At 38.2% G+C, this 21,333-nt stretch overlaps 1 protein-coding gene across 1 annotated transcript in view; it reads left to right on the plus strand.

Moving 5' to 3' along the window:
• Nucleotides 1–21,333, plus strand: part of LOC122798180 (ectonucleotide pyrophosphatase/phosphodiesterase family member 3-like) — an 835,307-nt gene that overhangs the window by 114,830 nt on the left and 699,144 nt on the right. Inside the window, exon 3 of the mRNA XM_044066922.1 lies at nt 13,511–13,651. Within this exon, the coding sequence (XP_043922857.1) occupies nt 13,511–13,651 (141 nt within the window). The remainder of the gene's footprint in view (nt 1–13,510; nt 13,652–21,333) is intronic.

The raw sequence follows: 21,333 nt of genomic DNA on the forward strand, positions 1-21,333 counted from the left end.
CACACGCACACACGCACACACACACACACACACACACACAAAACAGTACTGAGATTCAAACCCCTACCTAGCTATGTATTGCTACTAGAGCGTACCACATTTATCGCACATGCCACAGAGCTTATAGGGCAAGCCCTACTCCAAAGGTGTATTTCAAGGTGAATGACATCAGCAGGCTTGCCAAAGTAGGGCAATGGAAAGTGTTGTGATTGTGACTGGCCTCAAAAGCATTTATCCCTAGACACACAAGCAAACACACACAGAGTTTCACAGTTGCCATGTCTTGGATTAAAATTCCTGCATAACTAATACATCACACTATAGCACTGCAGAGTTATAGCACGCGCCATGGAGCTTATAGGGCTAGCTCTACTCCAAAGGTGTATTTCAAGGTGAATGACATCAGGCCAGCCAAAGTGGGGCAATGGAAAGTGTAGTGACTGTGACTAGCCTCAAAAGCATTGATCCCTACACACACAAACACAGAGTTTCACAGTTGCCATTTCTGGGATTAGAACACCTACCTAACTACTCCATCACACTACAGCATTACACAGTTACAGCACACACCACAGAGCTTATAGGGTTAGTCCTTCTCCAAAGGTGTATTTCAAGGTGAATGACATCAGCAGGCTTGCCAAAATAGGGCAATGGAAAGTGTAGTGAATGTGACTAGACTCAAAAGCATTGATCTCTACACACAAACAGTTTCACAGTTGCCATGTTTGGGATTAGAACTCCTATCTGACTAGTACGTCACACTATAGCATTACGCAGTTATAGCACACGTCATAGAGGTTATAGAGCTAGTCCTTCTCCAAAGGTATATTTCAAGGTGAATGACATCAGCAGGCTTGCCAAAGTAGGGAAATTGAAAATGTAGTGACTGTGACTGGCCTCAAAAGCATTGATCCTTACACACACACACACACACACACACACACACACACACACACACACACACACACACACACACACACACACAGTTTCACAGTTGCCATGTCTAGTACATCACATTATAACAGTACACAGTTATAGCACTCACCATAGAGCTTATAGGGCTAGCTCTTCTCCAAAGGTGTATTTCAAGATGAATGACAGCAACAGGCAAGCTAAAGTAGGGCAATGGGGAGTGCAATGTATGTGAATGGGCCATAAACCATTCATCTGGAAGCACACACACAATACTCAGTCACACACAAGTTTATATTTGACAGGACCATGTATACAACTCCTAGATGAATAATGACTTGTAATGTCATGTTACACAGTTATCACAAGCACCACAGACACTATAGTGCTGAGGGCTACCAGAAGCAAATGTCTACAGTGATAGCCATTTGCACATCATGTGGTATTGGCCAGTTGGATGTGTGCTGGGAGGGACAGGCCTCATGATGGGAAGCTCTTCATCACTGTCTGTCACTCCCTTCCCCACATCTATGTATGTGCATATTTGACCCATTATAGTTTGTCGTCCTTGGATATATGTGTGTATTCCTTTGTGTGTGCAAAGCATGACTGGTGTGCATGTGGAGTTTGTGCACAGACATCTGTGACTGACAGATATGTATAGTCCACTGACATTGCCAGACATGGGCTTCAAAGTGTGGGATCATGCTCAGTATGACCCTTCATTATTTTGTTGTCAGACATGGGCTTCGTTTCTCTAAGTATGGGAGCATGCCCAGTATGACCTTCTGTATTGAATGTGTAGATCCATTCCAGATAGGTTGCACTCCAGTGCATGCTTTTGTGTTCTACACCTACAGATAGCAACCTGTTTCTGCAGTATATCTGTAGATAGGTTGACAATATGGGTTCACAATGGGCAAAGGATATGGGGTTACTGTAACTAATTTTGTCTGTGATGCTCTGCTACATGGTTTTGGTGTTAGCAGAGCTATTCAGACATATGTACAACTGTGATGTTTTATGTCATCAACTACTGACAGGTATACGTATTTGCTTGCAGTAATTTCCTGGGGAATACAAAATGAATGAAGCTGTGTCCAGTATTGTGGTCTGCAGCCTACATATTCTTGCACAATCATGCCATTCTGGAGACACTTGCTGATGGATCTGTGTAAATGATTCAGCACCTTGGTACTGTGGTGGCTGAGGATCCCATGCTTTTACATCTATTGACGTGATGGAATGGCCATATCCTGCTGTGGTCATACCTCACAGCTGTACAGATTCACACAGGTTACACAGAGGCAGGGCTCATATTTCTAGTCATTACCCCTTCACATTGTGGTTTATGAGCAGGTTTGTAGCCACCCATTCCTGTGTTTTCAGGCAGGGATAGTATGTGCACACATCCGAGTTTCAGACTTCACAAACTCCATGGTGTCCATGCTTCTACCCCCCTCTGTTATTCTATCTTCTTCCAGACATTATGCAAACGATATATGATAAGTATCTCTATAGTTATCACTTCATCCCAGCAGTATTTAGGGGTTGGTTCAAAGTTCATGCAGTAGGACATGGTGGACATGCTACTGGGATTTGTCAACATGTCCTTGCATTTATGGACTGTGTTATGTCGTTATTTGGGAGTCCATGAGATAACATACATTGGCAGTATGGGCAAGACACAGGCCTTTGACAGAGGACTGTAGGGCATTTGGCAGTGATGCAGGCCATCTGTAGCAGGCCATTGCACTGTCACTCCTACAGTCCCAGGCTGCAAGCCACTGTATTCCCCTGGGGTGACAGGGTAGGTGTGCAAGGTATTAATGACAATAGTTTCTGTCCTTATTAATCCATCGGTGTGGATGCTGGCAAGGTGCTGCTTACAGCTAGGGACACACCTGCATGGGACACCTTCAGCATGCTGCATTCTGTAGATATTCCCACACAGAAGTGGGGATCATATTGTACTCATTCCCAACAGCAGGGATATGACCTGTGAGGTACCTGTGGCTGATGGTGGGGTGAGCTGAGTGCATGTGTGCTATGGAAGCTACTTGCAGCTGACTCACAGATATATGTGGGGCATTCCACTTATGCTGGCTTGTGTGGGGACATTAGCAGTTTCACAGTACTTCATACCTGTGCCTTTTGTGGTCTGCCAGTGTTTGGCCAGACGACTTCAGTATTCCATACTACACAGCCAGCTATGTGCTGCTAACCTGTATGTACAATTCCAAAGGTGTGTCCATTTGACAGTAACATTTTATACACTCGTTGTCTAGGGTACTTCTACCTGTATAATGTTTGTATGTCTGGGCCCACATTCATGCCATGTCCATCTTTCAGATGGTGACAGATATTACATCCAAACAAGTAGTATGGATTACTGCTGCATTGTGTCTTGCTGGGATGTATTATGTTTGGCATTGCAGTTGTGATAACTTGGCCCTGTCATCATCAGTACTGACCACTGGCCACCAGGACACAACCCTCCATGCCTACATGCTGACCACTTTCACACAATATACAGCACACAACAACCTAACACACAGAGCCCTGCATATTGTACATGTGCAACAATCTATCCTATTACTTTGGCCAGCTCAGGTAATCTGTGCTCCACTGTTATTATACCCACATGTACATGTTACTAAATTTCTACATGGGATCGTGGGGGTGGGGCACACCTGACAACTGTAAACATTTGCTATGACTGTATTGGTATTTCAGGTACTCTGTTGGCTTCCATTTCATTCTGTATTCTGACCTATCATGCAGACTAGAGGCATATCAGTGTAGTACAGATCTTAGGTTTTATTGACCTACATTTCAGTTTCAGACTTCTTACCCTTCAGAACTAACATTCCACTTCTTGACCTGCTGTAGTCTGTCTGTGTAGGTCTGGAGGGGGGCTGTTCTCCACTGCCATCACTCGGAGGCCTTAGCACAGCCTTTCTTTGTGTTTGTCTGCACCTGTCCTGCTGGCTGAGACTGTTGTTGGGTATGTGAGCCTCACTGACATGCATGTGTGTGTCCTATGGACACACATTTGTCCCACTACTTGTCCTGCAGTGGGTTTTGTCACCTTGTCTAGTACTGCCTACTATGTTATCACCAGTATTTGTTATGGATTTCATGCTGCTCATATAGGTGTCTACTATCTGCTGCCATCCCATTCAGCCACCCGATTCCCTTGCATGCTCACATCCATACCATAGATACAACTAGCAGAACATACTACTCCATTCAGCAATTGATAGTGAGAGTGACTTACCTTGTGGCTGTGCCAGTATTGAGGATGGTGCTGGAAGGCTGACTATGTTGGATGCATATAGTACACTCCCTATACATGGTTAAGCACAGGTGGTGTCATGTTTGCCATCCCTTTTACTGTATGTGGGAGTCAGAGAGAGGTGTCATTCCCTGGGTTCCTACCATGTCAGTGTATGTGCTATGTGTTGCCTCTTTGCCAAGACCTGGGAATACAAATACAGATATATAGACAGATGTGCACACACACACATGCACACATATGCAAATGTGTTGCAAATCTGCAATTAGAAACACATATTCACTTTTACCTAGCCTTTTATAAAAGTAAATTACTTGACATTTTCTACTATAAGTAAATGAGAATAGCAGCTACTTCTTTAACAGAAAAAAATAAACCCCAAGAAACAAAAATATATTTTAAAATTTAGCAAAGTAATATGGATGTAAATTAATTTCACATACTTGTTTAATTGCTTGAAATATCATGTAATTTTGACAACTGCAGCCAAATATATTCTTCTGAGTCAGATTAGATGGTGTGGATCCTGTCCAAAACATCAGACAATTGGACTTTCCCAAAATTCAAGGAAAATCTAAGAAAAGAAACATTTTCCTTCTCTGTTAAAACAATTTACATTTACTAATTTGAGGGGAAATAGACTCCAAATCATGCTTATGTATATCATATAATTTAATTTTATCTAGCACATCACTAATTAATGAAAGCTTTCAAAAATGTTTATTTGAACACATGGAAATGATTTCTGATATATTGAATGATTAATGATATTTGTTTATATTTATTTGTTAACCCAAAATATTTGACAAAAAATACAAAAGAACATTTAAAAAAAAGTATGTTTGCGATCTGAAATAATAGTGGGCATCACAGACAAATAACGGACTTTCCAGGGGTGGGAAGGCCCTCCCATTCAGTGTCTGGCTTCATAACACCACTGGGTGGTTCATTATTTTCCCTATAGTGTCCATCCTTTCAGGCATTATTGGTTAATTATATCACATTTTAGGGTTATCCTGCCATTTGTGCAGTGTGTTAACAAGGCCCTTTTTATATCACTTTACACAAAGCATTTCTTTGAACCGACCATTATCAGGCTAATATGAAGCAAATTTTTTTACCTCTGTACCTATTGACCATCAAGCACCCAATCAGACTTGAACACATTTCTTCACTCATACTGGACCACCTCTAGAGAGACAGAGATAGAGTCAGAGAGAGAGATGTTTGCAGCTGCAATCAAACAGGCAGCCTTGTATGTGGTTTATAACCTCACCAGCATCTTGGTAATGAAGGAGTATTTAGTGGTTTAAACCATTGCCTGGGTAGGGAGATGTGTGACACACATCACCAAAGGGGCCATAGCACCTTCCCTATGTGAATGTATGCTTCTATGTGCCCACGATGATAGCAGCTTGGCATGCTGAACTCATGCCCCCAGGTGGATTTGCATCCTCTGTCCCTCCTCTAGGATAAGCACATCAAATTTCCACATGTGAGTGCTAACTGACTCTAAAACAGCTAACTGAAACTTGGTTCCCTTGACCAAAGTCAGGGGTTTATCCCTCCATACAATTAGGTGAATGTGAGAATATTCTGTCCAACAAATAGGTTGTGTAACTACTTTGTTAATTGTGTACAGCTTCCTGCCCTGTAGTCTTCATAAATGTTCCGATATGTAAAGCTTTAGTTGGAGATACATATAATTTTGAGAAAAATGGTATTTGCATGTTCTTGTACTGTATACCATGTGCCAACTTTTTTCTTAATGTCTCAGTCTCTCTTGAAACTCACAGTGCTCTCCCAGTCTATACTCTTCTACCAAACATTTAGAAATGCTGTTATCTTTTTAATAGTTCCTTTTATAGATTCTAACTTATTCAGCTATTTACAATAGCTTTGTGTTATTTAGTGGCATATTGTTTGTATGTTTTCCTCATACAATATGACAAATTACTAATTGCTTTAATTTCTCTAAGTTCTGTGGTTACTGATTTCAGTTATTCTTTTGTTTTCTTTTAAAATTCTTTAATTGTTTGTAGCTGGGAATGGATTCCTTAAATATGAGAGGCATTAATGATTTGCCAAAACACAAATATCTTGCCCAGTGTTCTAAATGCTATGCATATATAAAGGTAACACCTGATAACATTGGACATCAGTGTTCTTCATGTCCAACACTGGATAATTGGCTTACTATTATTAGTAGTAAATCTAGACTTACTGATGATGATTGCACTTGTGCAAACTGACAAAACCTGGAAAACTCTTGTTACATATATTCCTGCTTGGGCTTATAAAATAAATAATAATAAGCAAAGTGCAATAGAACACAGTTAGGAAGGGAAGTGTCCACTATTAGTAAAGATCACTCAGTTTCTATTAAACATGATACTACCGATAACAACTTTGGAATTCAGGATACAAGTATTCAATAATCTGAGCATTCAAAGCATATAGAAGAGAATTTAAAAAAGAAAGAAAGGAATACAGTTACAACAAATAATTAGGAAGAACAAGAAATTGATAAATGTCTATAATGCAAAGCGAATATATATTAAAATAGACACTGCTTTGTTATTGTTGTACACATATTACAGGGAATGATAACATTGTTTGATCACAAAACATCCAGTCTACAGAAAACAGCATCATTTTTCCAACAGAGAAAATAGAAAAATGAGGTGAAGAGCAGGCTAAAAGAAATAAATCAAAACTGAACTTGAAAGGATTAAAGAATGTTACTGTAAAAAAATAAATAAAGAGAAAGGCTGAAGTTCACAATTGACAACATAGCTCAAGAAAAATTGCTGGATGAGAACTGTATGTTTGCAAATGATACAAGCATTGAAAACAATTAAATTAATAAGACTAATGGTGATAAAGATCTTTCTTTTGTAACAACTGGTAGACCAGTTCCTGAAATAGAAGTCAGAGATTCTTCACACCTGGTCAGACATGATATACTAATGCCTGGAGATTCAGTTATTAGCGGAACTGATACTTACATTTGCAGAAAGGATAATTAACATCGATTAGTGTTATGTTTGCCAGGAGCAAAAATAGTGGATGTGAGTAAGGCCTTAGAATTCTTTAATGTAAAGAAGTATGGAGCTGTATTTATTCATGTTGGTACAAGCGAGCTCATCTTCAAGGACACTCTGATTGTTATTTGGAAACTTATAGCCCTCTTAGATAGCACATCTTGTACAGGTGTTAAGACGCATTTTTCACAAATCAAATAAAAAAGGGAAAGTCAGGTGAGCGTGAATGTTTTTTTTTTTTTTTTGTGGTAATTACCTACATGAAACAAATGGCCCATTTTAAGAAGTGGAAATGTGTAGAACATCCACACCTAATTTTGGGCACACATGTATTTAGATGGGTCTATATCAGCATTTCAAAAATGTAATAGGTCGAATCACAAAATATCGAACTGAAATGATTGACCTATTACATTTTCAAATGCCGATAAAAAATAAAAAATCCCTCCAAAAAAAAACTAAAGGGTGTAGGCAGAGGTGCAAGCCCCCCTGCACCCCCCACATGGGGAGGTGTGCCTCCTACCCCCACCGCCACTTAAATATACGAACTCCAAGAGCGCACTACATTGAGGTAAATGGGGAGATTTCCGTTTACCCGTTCAATGTTCTGCCCTTTCGGCATTCTCGATGCGACAATATCAAATTCGATATTGTCAGCATTCGAGATGCTGATAGGGACCCATTTAGACAGCAAGAAGTCCACTTTTCAAGACAAGAAGAGAAGGGAAGCTTTGCAGCAAATATATTGAATAGTTCACTAATGTAGGATTTTTGTCTGTCAGAGGTTGCTAATGTTAGGAGTATTAGCAATAAAGGTTTTCTATTAGAAAATGTGCTATATTCCCACACGATTGATATTGTTGTTGTTTGTGAAACATGGGTAAAGAACAATGACCACATGCCAGTTCTGTCAGGCTATAAATGTTTTTATTTTAACAAACATTCTAACAAAAGATCAGGTGGAGGTGTTATGATAGGATTAAAGACTATTATGAGACCCGTGATTATCACATGTTCAGTGATAACACCAATACTGTAGATCATGTAACTGTGACAACAAAGTCAACCCTGGAACAGATAGCAATTGTTGAAATGTATAGACCACCAAAGTCAAGTGCTAATGTCCTAGAGGAATTCATACATTTCTTGGATGAAACACATGATGGAAAAATAATATTGGCTGGGGACTTAAATTTACCAGAAATAGGTTGGAATAATATTGATACAACAACATTAGTAAGGAAACTATTTACATTGTATGTGCGGAAATAACATTTTCTGTAGATTGTAAACAAATCTACCAGGGGAACAGAGCTAGACATTGATTTCTGTTCTTAAGGAATCTACTGTTACTTCATGTCAAGTTTTACAACTATTGATGTGCCATGATCATGGGTTTATAAACTTTTAACATCAGGATCTAGGCACACAAGGTCAGGAGGATATTTCTCATAAGAAGAAGATAATTAAAATGTGAGATAAAATATAAGAAATGGAAATGAAATTGAAGTATAACTTTGAAAACTGAAATAAGCAAACTGGGAAGATAAAGACAAGATCCAGAAAATTTGAAGAAAATGTACATAAAAATATTAAGCATGATAGGAAAACATTTTATAGATCCATAAGATGTGGTAAGAATAAAAACTTACAAACTGGTAAACTGTGTGTAGATTCTAAAATTTATTCTCAAACACAACATATTAGAGATATTTTACTAAATATTACGCAAAACAGTTTGATGCCACAAAGGGAGTGGTAAATTGTCCTAGTGACAGCCAATTAACTTCAGATACTGAAATTAAATTAGGTTATTTTTAAAAAGAAGTATACAAACTGGACCCAAACACAGCACAGGAAGGTGACGGAACTCATAATAATGACCTGAAAATACTGCAGCATGAGCTTGCAGGACCATTACATCTGCTATTTACTAGGCCATCTAAGAACGGGGAGATTCCTCAATATTCGAGACATACACTTGTTACACCCATGTTTAAAGGCAAAGAAAATAGGATAAACCCAGATTCCTATGGACCCATATGTTTATTATTTTGTTGTTGAAAAATTAAGGAAACATTTCTTTTGGCTAAATCATTGTCAGAAATGGAAATGTTGGGACTTGCATTTATGTTAAAAACAGACCTATAACCACCTGTAGCAAGGTGTTCTATAATAATATCGTAACAGCTACAAATGAAAAATTGTGTTGTGATGTAATTTATATAAACTTAATTCAGCCTCCACTAGTGTCTTACACAAAACACTGATCAATAAATTATAACAACTAGGTATTGGTGAAATTTTGATAAGATCATTAGCTGCATATCTTACAAAGCTGCACGTCTTAAGCACATGGCAAGTAACATACAACAACTGGACAAGTGAAATTCTAGGCTGCAGTCAGGGTGTCCCACAAGGCTCTTTTCTAGGTCCATACTTGTTAAGGATGTATCTTTCAAATCTTTCTTTTTCATCTGAGGCATTCTACAGTCTGTTTGCAGTTGACCTGAAAATGGGTAAACTGATTACATGTGTTACGGACAGGGCATATCTGCAACAGAACTTGACTAAATAGACCATTTGGGCACAGGAGAATAATATGCTGATAAGTACATCTAAAATTAAGCATATGCGATTTGGGAGATATAGATTGAAAGGTGAATATTTAATGCAGCACACACTGATTGAAACTGTAGACTCCTTTAAGGACCTGGGTATATTGATAGATCTAGCTTTGAGTTTTTATAATCATATCAACCAACTGGTTAATGGTAGTTATAAAACTATAAGCTGCAGAAAAAGATATATAAAGTCCAAGAAATCAGAAATGATGAACTCATTGTTTGTAAGTTGCATTAGACACAAACTAGAGTATGAAATACCAATATGGAAACCTTATAAGAAAACAAGCATAAGTAAATTGGAAAGAGTACAGTGGAAATATACCAAGGGTATCTCTGGATGTGAAAATGTAAGTTATTATGCAATACTAAAATATTTGAACTTATATAGTGTCTCATATAGATATTTAAGAGGAGATCACTTTCAGGTATACAGAGCATTTAGAGACAACTACTTCCTGAAATGTGTTGGTTTATCAAAAAGGGGTAGAGAATCATGAGACAGCCTGACCATCCATCCAGAACTCCTTTTTTCCAATCTTTACATATGGAATAGGGGTGTCACTTAAACAGTGACAATCATCTTGAGCCAAGGTACATACTACCAGGTGTCTAGCACTGCTGCAGTAGTTCTTCCATACCACACACTCCCACTCACTCCTATGGCCAATTTAGAATGTCCAATCCACCTACTGCATGTCTTTGGAAAGGTTGGAGGAAACTGGGGCACCTGGAAGAACCCCACGTGAACACAGGGAGGGCATGTAGACTTTACACAGAAGGCAGAATCATGAAACAACCTATGTAGAAGATTATATAGGAATGAGAGATGTACTGGTTCTCTGAGAGAGTAGCTGATGCATGGAATAGACTATCAAATTATATTAAAGCTTATTAATCCTACAGCTACATTAAGACAATTTTTTTTGCATGATGAATGTCTTTGTACATAGTTTAGTTACATTGGTTTATATATTAGAAAGTTTGTTTTTTTTAATTTCTTGTTTTTTAACTTTAAAGAAAAAATGTTATAATTTCATGGAAATATTTGTTCATTTTAATAATTATTTAATAAAATTCTTTGAAAAAAAAATTATATTAAAGCAAGTACTAATTCAGATATGTTTACAAACAACCTGGACACCTATTATGGAAATGGAATGACTGATTTGGTACATTGGCAGGCTAGAAAGGCATTTTTGCTCATGCCTGAAATATTTGTTTACATACATGTATGTATGTAAATTATTTTACATTACATGTACAGTACTGTAAAACAGATATGAATGTAGACTTTTCAGGCTGTATCTTGTCTTTAACAAGCAATAAACTCTACAACCATTTATGTAAAAAAAGTACTTTATCTTCATACTGTTGATGTCAGAATGCATCTCTTTCCACATGTGTTGATCAGTCCTCTGCATGGACATTAAAGTACTCCACCATTATATGATTTTTGTGTGACACTCCACTCACATACTGCTCACAGATGTTCCCAGCCTAATCATACACCCAGAATCATGTATTTCCATCTACAAATATAATTTATATCTTGTAATTTCATAAACAATTATTGATGATACAAAATCACCATATTGTTTTGGTAAATTATGTTTTATATGTAATATGCCTTTTTCAGTTGCTTAGTAGTTTTCACTAATATGAAAAAGAAGTTTAAATATTTCAGACTGATAATGTAACAGTTGCTATATATTTTAATATATTTTATACACATAATTATACATATTTACACACACATATATGCATATATGTATACTTATATGAGTGTCCTACACTTGATTGAATGGACACAATGCCAACACTGGTTTCGTTAACACCATCTGGTCGATGCAGACAGCAAGCCAACAGATGTGCAAGATGAACAATCCCTGGGTAGGGGAGTATTTCCTTTCTTCACTGATTGTGCAATCTCAAAGTTATAAAACATAATTATCAAGGAGTGTGGGGTGCAGGGGGGCTTGCAACCCTTTAAAAACACTTGCTGTTGGTTTAGTCCACTCCAGGGTAATCCCTGGAGCATGCACAGAACTTGTCAATATTTGTTAATTCAATGTTTTGATGTTGATCTCCTGGCTGCTGGCACTGTGTCTGTTTGATTGGGACAGATAGATAATATATATAGATTAGATATAGATATTAATATAAATATATACGTAGATACATTTAATACTTTCTTTTTATGGAAAAAAGGATACATTTGTGTTTTGGCTGTATTTCACAAATACTCCTTGTGGAATTGTATTTCTTCATTCACATACTTAACTACATAAGTCCTTATTCTGTTTTGGGAAAAAAAAAACTATTTTTTGTGCCATAAATGTTATTTACTGTGCCAAGCTATGATTCACCACTCTGCTTGCCATGTTTACCATTGTGAAATTTCTTCACATTTGAGGAACTACTTTTGTTTACTTTCTTTTTTCTTCCCTTTAAGATTGTGGCTAGTAGTTGTGAAATTCTTCTAACCCCGTTTTTTCCTCATTATCTCTATGTTGCTTTACATCTAGTCTAATAAGTCTGTTCAACATACTATTGACTAAAGACACATCATATTGGAATGAAAGTCCATGCTGTTTGTTGCTTCCTAAACAATATGGAAAGCTGTTACCTGCTACGTGCTCATATACACATAGAAACCTTCCTGAGTGCAATAACACTTGCACACACTGCAGCACACATGGCTAGTCAGAGGAAGACATACAGTAGACTTGTTATGACTGGCTTGGAAGTCATGTTGTACATTATGCAAAGGGCAGGATTTGTTTAAATGAGATTGCAGCTGTTTGGTGATCAATGTTTTAACAATCTTGAGATAAAAAGATTAGAGTGATCACAGTTTTGTTTTTGATTTCCAGAAACCTGCTTCTCTTCATTTAAGTTAGTAGCATAAATCATGACAATAACTAACATTAAGGAAAGTAGCATCAATTTCCACAACACTGTCTTTTAACTTGAGAAGCTTCTACTTTGCTTTAACAAGAGACTAGTGGCACAGTAGAAAAAAAATTGCTGATGAAGTGTTCTTTAGGTGATTCATTCACCCTTGGTGCTGGAAGATCAGAATACTGTGGGTTCTGGTCTTACTGCAGGTATTTGGATTCATTTTCTATTACTGACAATGCAGTGCTGTACAGCTGTGGTACTGCACTCCTGAGTGGGATGTCCTTTTGATGAGAAGTTAAACTGAGGTCCCATCTGTCTGAAATGGTGGGAGCTCAGGTGGGTGTAAAAGATCACATGGCAATTTTCAAAAATAGTAGGGGGTATTCTTCTGGTACCCCGGCCAAATTTCGCCTAATCAGTATGAATACCACCTCCTTGGTATTCCCTAAAAAGAGGTCACTGGCCTAATGGGACTATCCCATTCAACAAAGGGTAAATTAAATACATAAAAAATGAATAATAAAACTTCTCCTACTGCTTTGTATTTTGATGACTTCAGAGGGTAAGAAGCATAGTCTGGATGTAGTGTTTGCACGTGGAATACATACATACTCTTTCTTTCTATTTCAGTTAATGACAATTACATGTGCAAGTATATCTGAATACTAGAAATTAGTTAACCAATAATCGTATAATTTACTCCTGTTGTTGTCTGATTTTTATTGTAGTTGTAGAAGAAGTTAGAAAATCATGTGCGAATCGCTGCTATGCTCCTATTGAAGAAGGCCAGAAAGGATGTCATTGTGATCGACTTTGTGTAGAGTATGATACCTGCTGCTCGGATTTCGAAGAAATTTGTCTCAAATCAGGTAAAAGACATATGCTTATGGTCTCAGTTTTATGGGACTCTGATGAAGAATGTTCTTCTAAGAAAAGAACTTAAGCTCTTCAAAGGAAGCATGTTATCACTAAAGCAGCAATTCACAAATGAAACAAAAGTAGGGTTCACTATAGCTTCTCCTGGCATCTCCTGCTTTAAAAAAAAAAAAAAAAACATGAAATACAGCCTCATATACCAGTCAATATGCAAGGCATCAGTACTTAGAATATGTTTTTGCATGCATAATTATCATGATGCTTTGTATGCAAGTTTTTTTTTGTTACTCAGCTGTCTTCTACTTTTCCTGCAGAAGTTCAACACTAAGCAGCTATGACAAAAAGTCTTTTATTCTCTGGCACAGATTCTCATTAATCCTTGGGAACCATGAGTGCTTCTAGTCTAGACCAAGCAAGAGATATAATCTTGCCAGCATATCCTGGATCTGTCTTGAGGCCTCCTTCCAGAACTAGTCCAGTGGACTACCCCAATGAGCAGTCAGATGAGTTGTCTAAATCACCTCCACTGGCTACTTTCAGTCTGAAAAACAGTGTCACTGTTCCAAAACCTGTCCAAGATAAATAAACTCCTCATCCTGCCATAGACAATAAGCCCTGGACCACCAAAGTTCTCATTCTGCCATAGACAGTAACTCCTGACAACTAAGGTCCTTGTCCAGTCACAGCCATTAATACTTGGTACACTAAGAACCTCATCCTGTCATAGACAGTAACCCCTAGTTCACCATGCTCTTCATTCTGTTATAGACAATAATCCCTGAATCATTAAGCACCTCATCCTCTCATAGACAGTAATTCCTGGATCAACATGCTCTTCATTCTATCATAAGCAGTAAGCCCTGGACCACAGAGTTCCTCATCCTTCATAGACAGCCCTCATCCTGTCATAAATGGTAATCCCTGGACCACCAAGCTCCTCATCCTGTCATAGACAGTAACCCCTAAATCACCAAGCTGCTAGTCCTGTCATACACAGTAACCCATGGATTACCAAGCTCCTTATCTTGTCATAGACAGTAACCCATGGATCACGAAGCTCCTCATCTTTTCATAGACAGTAAGCCATGGATCACCACGCTCCTCATCATGTCATAGAATAACCTCTGGATCACCAAGATCCTCATCCTATGGCAGACAGCAAGCCCAGAAACACTACAGAGAAACCTTATTTTCACTGCTTGTACTTATAATTTTCTTCTTCTTGTCAGTGTCCTGAGCTCCTGACAACAGGTGAGGATGGAGAAGAAGACTAACCAGGAAACTGAGAAGTTTGTTTGTAAACTTAGCTCCTGTTGCACTATAAAAGAGCACTTTAATACCCACAAGACTGTCTGCTGCCCTAATCTACTAGAAAATGCCATGCTCCCTCTTGAACCGTCGATGAACAAGATTACAAAATAAACTCTTCTACTAAGAGCATCTATCCTGCCCCGCCAAAAGAAAGCATTCTACTCCTTCTCAGGACATTAACATGGCCTTGGATTTGGAGGTGATGATTCTCCTTCAAGCTGCTTCACACTCTGCACTAAACTGCGTGAGTACATGTCAGAGGTCATAGTCACATGAAATCAGAAGGATATTATCTGCAAATAGCAAGGATACTTCCTCAAAGACCCTAGATTGAGTACTCTCTCAACCTTGGCAGAATCCAGGTAACCTGTTCTGTCCATGAAGATAATGTAAGTAATGTGTGCAGCTTGAACAAATATAACCTAACTTATTACAGCCGAGTGACATCTCCAGGTTTTTCTGCAGTTACATCCTACTGACGCATTTAGATATCACATGTTGCTTGTTCATATTTTCATTAATAATTCCAAAACCATGCCACATGCAATGTATTAAAAGAGTTCATCTTAAAGCATACACAATAGCAAACACAACTGTATTAGATATTTTACTTCTGTCTGGTGAAAGTAAAGAGATATTAATTGTTGGTCACATACTATTTATTTACATTGTCAATTTTGTGTTTTTCTAAATATCTAAACAACCAAATAACATAATCAGAACTGCTTTGCCTTATATGAAAGCTCTCAGCTAGATGAACAAAATGCTGCTGACAGTATGCATGCAACTTGAGTGGTTGCTGAAATATTGTTAGTTATTTACTAAATATTAGAAACTTAATAGTTACTGTGTTTACTGTAAATTATAAAATCCAGTTTAAGTCCTAGAACCTAAAGAATACTACCACTATAAAAACAATTTGTGCAGATAAGTTTGTCATTTGCACTTGTTTAGTAACCTGTATGGTTCCAGAGATATAAACATTTGTTTGCAATATAAGAACATAATTTGATTCTGTCTAAATGCTTAGGCTCCGCCAATTGGAAGTTACAGTGCAAACTTACAGAGCTCCATTGCAGGGAATGAGTTAATATGAATAAATTTAACTTAATGTCAATAATGTGAACGTCACTCTCACTGCATTTATATAGGGACACAAGGGTTTGTAGCAGCAGCCCTGGTGCAGTAGATGATCACAGAATATCCCATAGCAAATGGGACTCACTGCAATAAGCCTTCAAGAGTTCTCAAAAACCTGAACACTGGATAAGAAAATTCCTTCAGTCTGTCTAACAAGGGCAGTAGGTTAAACATCTAGTCCACTGTTATTTGAGCTGGATGTAATCTGCATTGCTTATCCTGAAGCCAAGGTTTTGCTGTTGGCTGCACTCATAATTTCATTGCTCTGACACATGTTTTTCTCAGTAATGCTGAGGGATGTGATCACTTTGTGGTTAGGACTTAGGAGCATACTAGTCGAACAAGCATGGGGACCATAAGATACATAGCTATATACACCTTTTAAAGACAAAATTAAAAGTTCTTCCCACGCTTTTCAAGCACTTAATAGTGCTCTCTTTCTAAATTAAGCAGGTTCATACATGCTAACCTTGGAGTAAATTTGCGTATACCCATCCAGTTACCCAGACTAGTTTTAAAAGTAGCCAAAGCACTACTTTGTTTAACTGGTGGTGGTAAATGATTCCATAGGCTAGGAATACATTGAATTAAGAACATATCCTACCTGCAAGTCTTGTTTATTTGTTGCCATAGATTTAGGTCCTTAGAGCCACTGATTTTATGAAGAAATCGGAGATCAAAGAGGACTGCATCATTCATGGTATGAAAAGTGAGCTACAGGTCACTTTTTAGCAACCTGTAGACTACTGAGTATAAGGACAATTGTGTTACTCTGTTGGGGTAGTTGAAGGGCTTAAGACTTTTAATTTTCTTGGTTAGAAATCTCTGGGGACTTCCCAGTTAAGCAACATGCTTGGATTTGTACATACCAAAGAAGGCACTGTATTCAATGATGAGTCTGATAAGGGAAGAGTACAGCAGTAAGATGGCTTCTCTGTATCTTGAAGATATTCCCTTGGAAGTTAACTAGGCCAGATAAAAGGATTTCCTGTCTATGATGGAAACATAATGATTGAATGAGACAGAGTTATCCTCATATGTACCTCTCTTATGACCATATCTGTCTGAAGAGATATACCATTTATAGAATATGAGTGGGACCAACTTTTTCTGGCAAGCATTACTATGCTGCACTTTTTTCATTAAGTTTGAGACTGTTTGTGATACACCATGTCTGTGTGTATTCCAGCCCTTACTGGAGCTGTTTTGTATCAGTGGATGGATGGATAACAGTGCCCAATTTACAGTCATCAGCGAACTTGGTCAACCACACTTCTGGGATAGTGGCTTGGATGTCTGCAAAATAAATGCCAAAATAAGAGGGCCCAGAATTGATCCTTGCTGCACCCACTCATGACATTTTTTTACATTCAGAAAAATTCATTCACTTAAGTTCAGAGGGACTGACAATTTTCACAACTTGTCTGTTGGCTCATACCTGAGTGGAACATATAGTCCAAGAGCTCCACTGTGTCTTTCTTCATATAGTTCAAGGTGGTATGTCTCAAGTCACTGACACCCACATGTGCTATAACAGAATCATACCTGTACCTGTTGTTCAAAGACTTGAGTGCACATGGAATCTGGTGGATCCTGGCACCAGACAAGCAAATAACCATTACTATTTACTTAGTCAACCTAGTAAGAGATACATTTATATGTCTTACAATGGAGTAACCAATAACTAGGATGTTGGGTTGGGTAGATGCCTGCCTTACAGGTTCAGCATTCATGACTTTGGTACTCCTTTTACTATGTGTGGTGATAGGTGTTTAAGATCTAGAGTGTCGCTGAGAGTGCTTAGAGCCTGTATTGCATTCCAGAGGCCTTTGAGGCTTAGTCAAGTTAAGTTTTAGAACCTCAGTATATGAAGGGTTATGTGTATTATGCTGAATGTACTGAGGTGTGGTGTGTGGTGCAATGCTGATGGTCCTGATGTCAGAGTTGTCTGTGTGTGAGATTTTTGCCTCCAATAACAATATATACGTGCATCTCTCATACATTTTGGTGTGTTTTTTCAGTCATAGGTGCTCGTCAGTCAGCATGAGACAATTTCTACATTGTCTTAAGATACCCATCAAAATCAGGCTGGCTGCAGAAAGTTTGGGAAAATGCTAGACCATGCTTTCAACACAAAACATCTCATGGTGGGATGGCTCTAGCTGCTTGGAGTTGGGTTTGTTTTAGGATGAAGAAGTTATTTTAGGTAAATTTACTACTATGGTGCAGGGGGTATCAAGTTACATGGGCTGGGGTGCACATATATTCTAGACAGATTTATCTGCTGCATGAGGTAATTTTACTTGGAATTGGCTTAGGTTAGAGAAGCTTCTGACTTAGGTTACTAAATTGTGTAGATTTATCAGGTTTATCATAGGGAAAAAGACTCTTGTACAGGTAGCACTACAGAGTGAGTGCAATGGAGGTGGAGTGCAGAGCACAGATCAGTGTAGCTTTTTTTTCTTCCCTTTTTGATGAAAAATGCTGTTTGGAATGCCTGGAAGTCACTAAGATAGGGCTTTCCATGCTTGGGATCTTGAATAAAAGACCCTGTGTGAGTGCAGCTCAGTACAGGTTATAGGAGATGGGCTAGAAAGAAATCCAGTCAAAAACAGCCAATAAATTAGCCAATGACTCAATGTGACACAAAACCTGTATTGAATCACAGTTCTGTCACCACTGTGACTCAAGTTACAAGTCTTGTGTCCCTAGTAGGCTGGAAACTTCAGAGTTTTACTTTTTTGCAGCAGGTGCAGGGAAAGAGTTATTGTACAAATAAAAGAGAGCAGCGGGGAGAGTAATACTTAATGTAACAGTGGGAGGCCGGTAGGGTCTAAAGTGTTACAAACAGTAGTCTGCAAGTGCAGCTTTAAACAGACAAATGCTAAGCAGAATAACTAATCTTTACAACAGAATTACAGTAAAACAGTTGAATGAGCATGGATCCTATAGTAGAATCACAATATTACCACTATTGTGACTATAACAACAAGGTTATGGCGCAGTCTAAGTGGAAAATTACAAGTAAATGTAGCTGTGAGAAAAAAGCAGTAAAAAGTGTGTAAATGGTTAAGATGAGGCACAGATCCTGCAGTATATCACAACACCGCCACTATTGCGAATAAAACTACAAGACTATACCACTAGACCAGGTAAAAATTACACCCAGTAGTTTTATAGAATAAATTGAGCAAAAATGGGTCAGACATACAAATAAACAGTATTAAAACATAAGTGACTTGAAGTGTAACACTGTTTACAAAGAAAAAAATTAAATAAAAGCATTTTTCTTCTCTTTTGATGAAGAAAACATTGTTGGTAATGCCTGGAGGACACCATGATCAGTGCAGCTCATTTGTCTCAGCCTTTCCACACTTTCACAAAGCTGTAACTCAGGAAGCCATGATAATCTCAATAAAACCAGAATTGAGTTGAGGATTGGCATAATGGTTAAGGTGTTTACCTCACAAACACAAGGTACAGGGTTTGATTCTCATCTTTGAAAGGGAAATTGGCTAGGCTTAAAATGGATCACAAGGGCAGCTAACCTAGTACTTATCTATAAACATTCTACATATAAAGTATTATGCATACTTCCCACTAAGCAGTAAATAAAACATATGGAGTCACTATAACATTCCAGCAGGGACAGTCCTTAACAACAGTCTACCAGGTGTTTACACTGAACCATGCCAGACATGAAATGCCATGAGGCAGACACTGTGAATGGGCAATCACAAAATTATCCTAATATTTGGTGAATCTGTCCCTCACTTACTATACTATGTTAGGAGTTTGTGAAAGTATCATTCCTGCTTGGGGCCAGTATTAAGGACATTTTAACTGTGGCAAAAATTATTAAAGCTAATTATGACAAGATCATTGTTTACACTGGAGTGAACAATCTAAGGATGTTCTGTCTCTTGGATATGCAACAGGATATGTTTGGATTACTGAATACGTTGGCAAGCAGTGGATAAACACATTTGCATGACAAAATCCTCCCATGACCTCACATAATACTGGCATAGGTCTTCAGTCTTCAGTTCACCCCATATCAATGATACATTGGGCCACAAGTTGACTGCACTGTGTCCTAACAGCTGCTGCTTCTTTAGCTTCCTCCCAAGTGATATTCAGGTGATGGATGTCTCTTGTTACAACTTCTTTCCAGTTTTTACGAGGTCTGCCTGGTCTTCTCTTGTATCCAGCTAGTTACCAGTTGAGAGACTGTATAGGAATCCTGCTAATGTCCATGCGGTTAACATGATCAAACCAACGTAGTCTTCTTTCCATAATGATATTTTCAAGTTTCTGTTGTTGCGTTCTTTCTCTTACACGCCTATTTTTCACTTTGTCCTTCCACAATATTCCCAAAATGCATTTTAACCATTTATGATGAGCAGTCTCAAGTTTACTAATGGCTGATGCTGTGATTGGCCATAGCTCAGTGCCATATAAGAGTGTAGACAGCACCACTGCTCGGGATAGCTTCACCTTTGTGGACAGTGCAATGTGTTTTGATCTGCAGATTTTGGATAGTCTATTAAATGCTGCACTTGCTTTTACAAGTGTAACCAGAACTTCCTTCTCGCAGTTACCTATATGAGAGATGAAACTGCCCAGGTAGCAGAAGTTCTCTGTTGTATCTTATATTGATCCTGCAGCCGTTATGTCTTTGTTGTCATTCCATGCTTCGCTGACCAACACTTTGCATTCATCAGGATTCATTCTGAGGCCTACTTTCCCACCCTGTTTCTCCACTGATGTGGTCACTGTCTGCATTCTGCTCCATGTTGTATCAATACGAGCTTTGTCATCGGCAAAGTCCAAGTAACATAGCTTGTTGTCACTGACCCATTCCAGTCCCACTGAGTTTCTGTGTAATGCTTTCTGCACGACCCAGTCAATAACTATTGCGAGTAATAATGGAGACAGTATATATCCCTGTCATACACCAGTAACCACTGCAAACCAGTCACTGTATTCATTATTCACCTGGACTGTGCAATTGCTGTCTTAATACACTCTTAATCATACCAGAATACCATGACAAAATGTTACCATTCAGTTAATGGATAAGGCTATGAATTCACTGAATGGGGATTCAGTGACAATAAGTCTGGAGTCAGATGTACAGTCATCCAAAGATCATTTGTACTCTGTGCTTTACTTCTCTTCTTGGGAAATGCATGTCTTGAAAAGGATATCTTATTATTTAAAT

The sequence above is a fragment of the Protopterus annectens genome, chromosome 3.part1, assembly GCF_019279795.1.
Source record: "Protopterus annectens isolate FY-2018-M chromosome 3.part1, PAN1.0, whole genome shotgun sequence".
Lineage (NCBI taxonomy): Eukaryota > Metazoa > Chordata > Ceratodontiformes > Protopteridae > Protopterus > Protopterus annectens.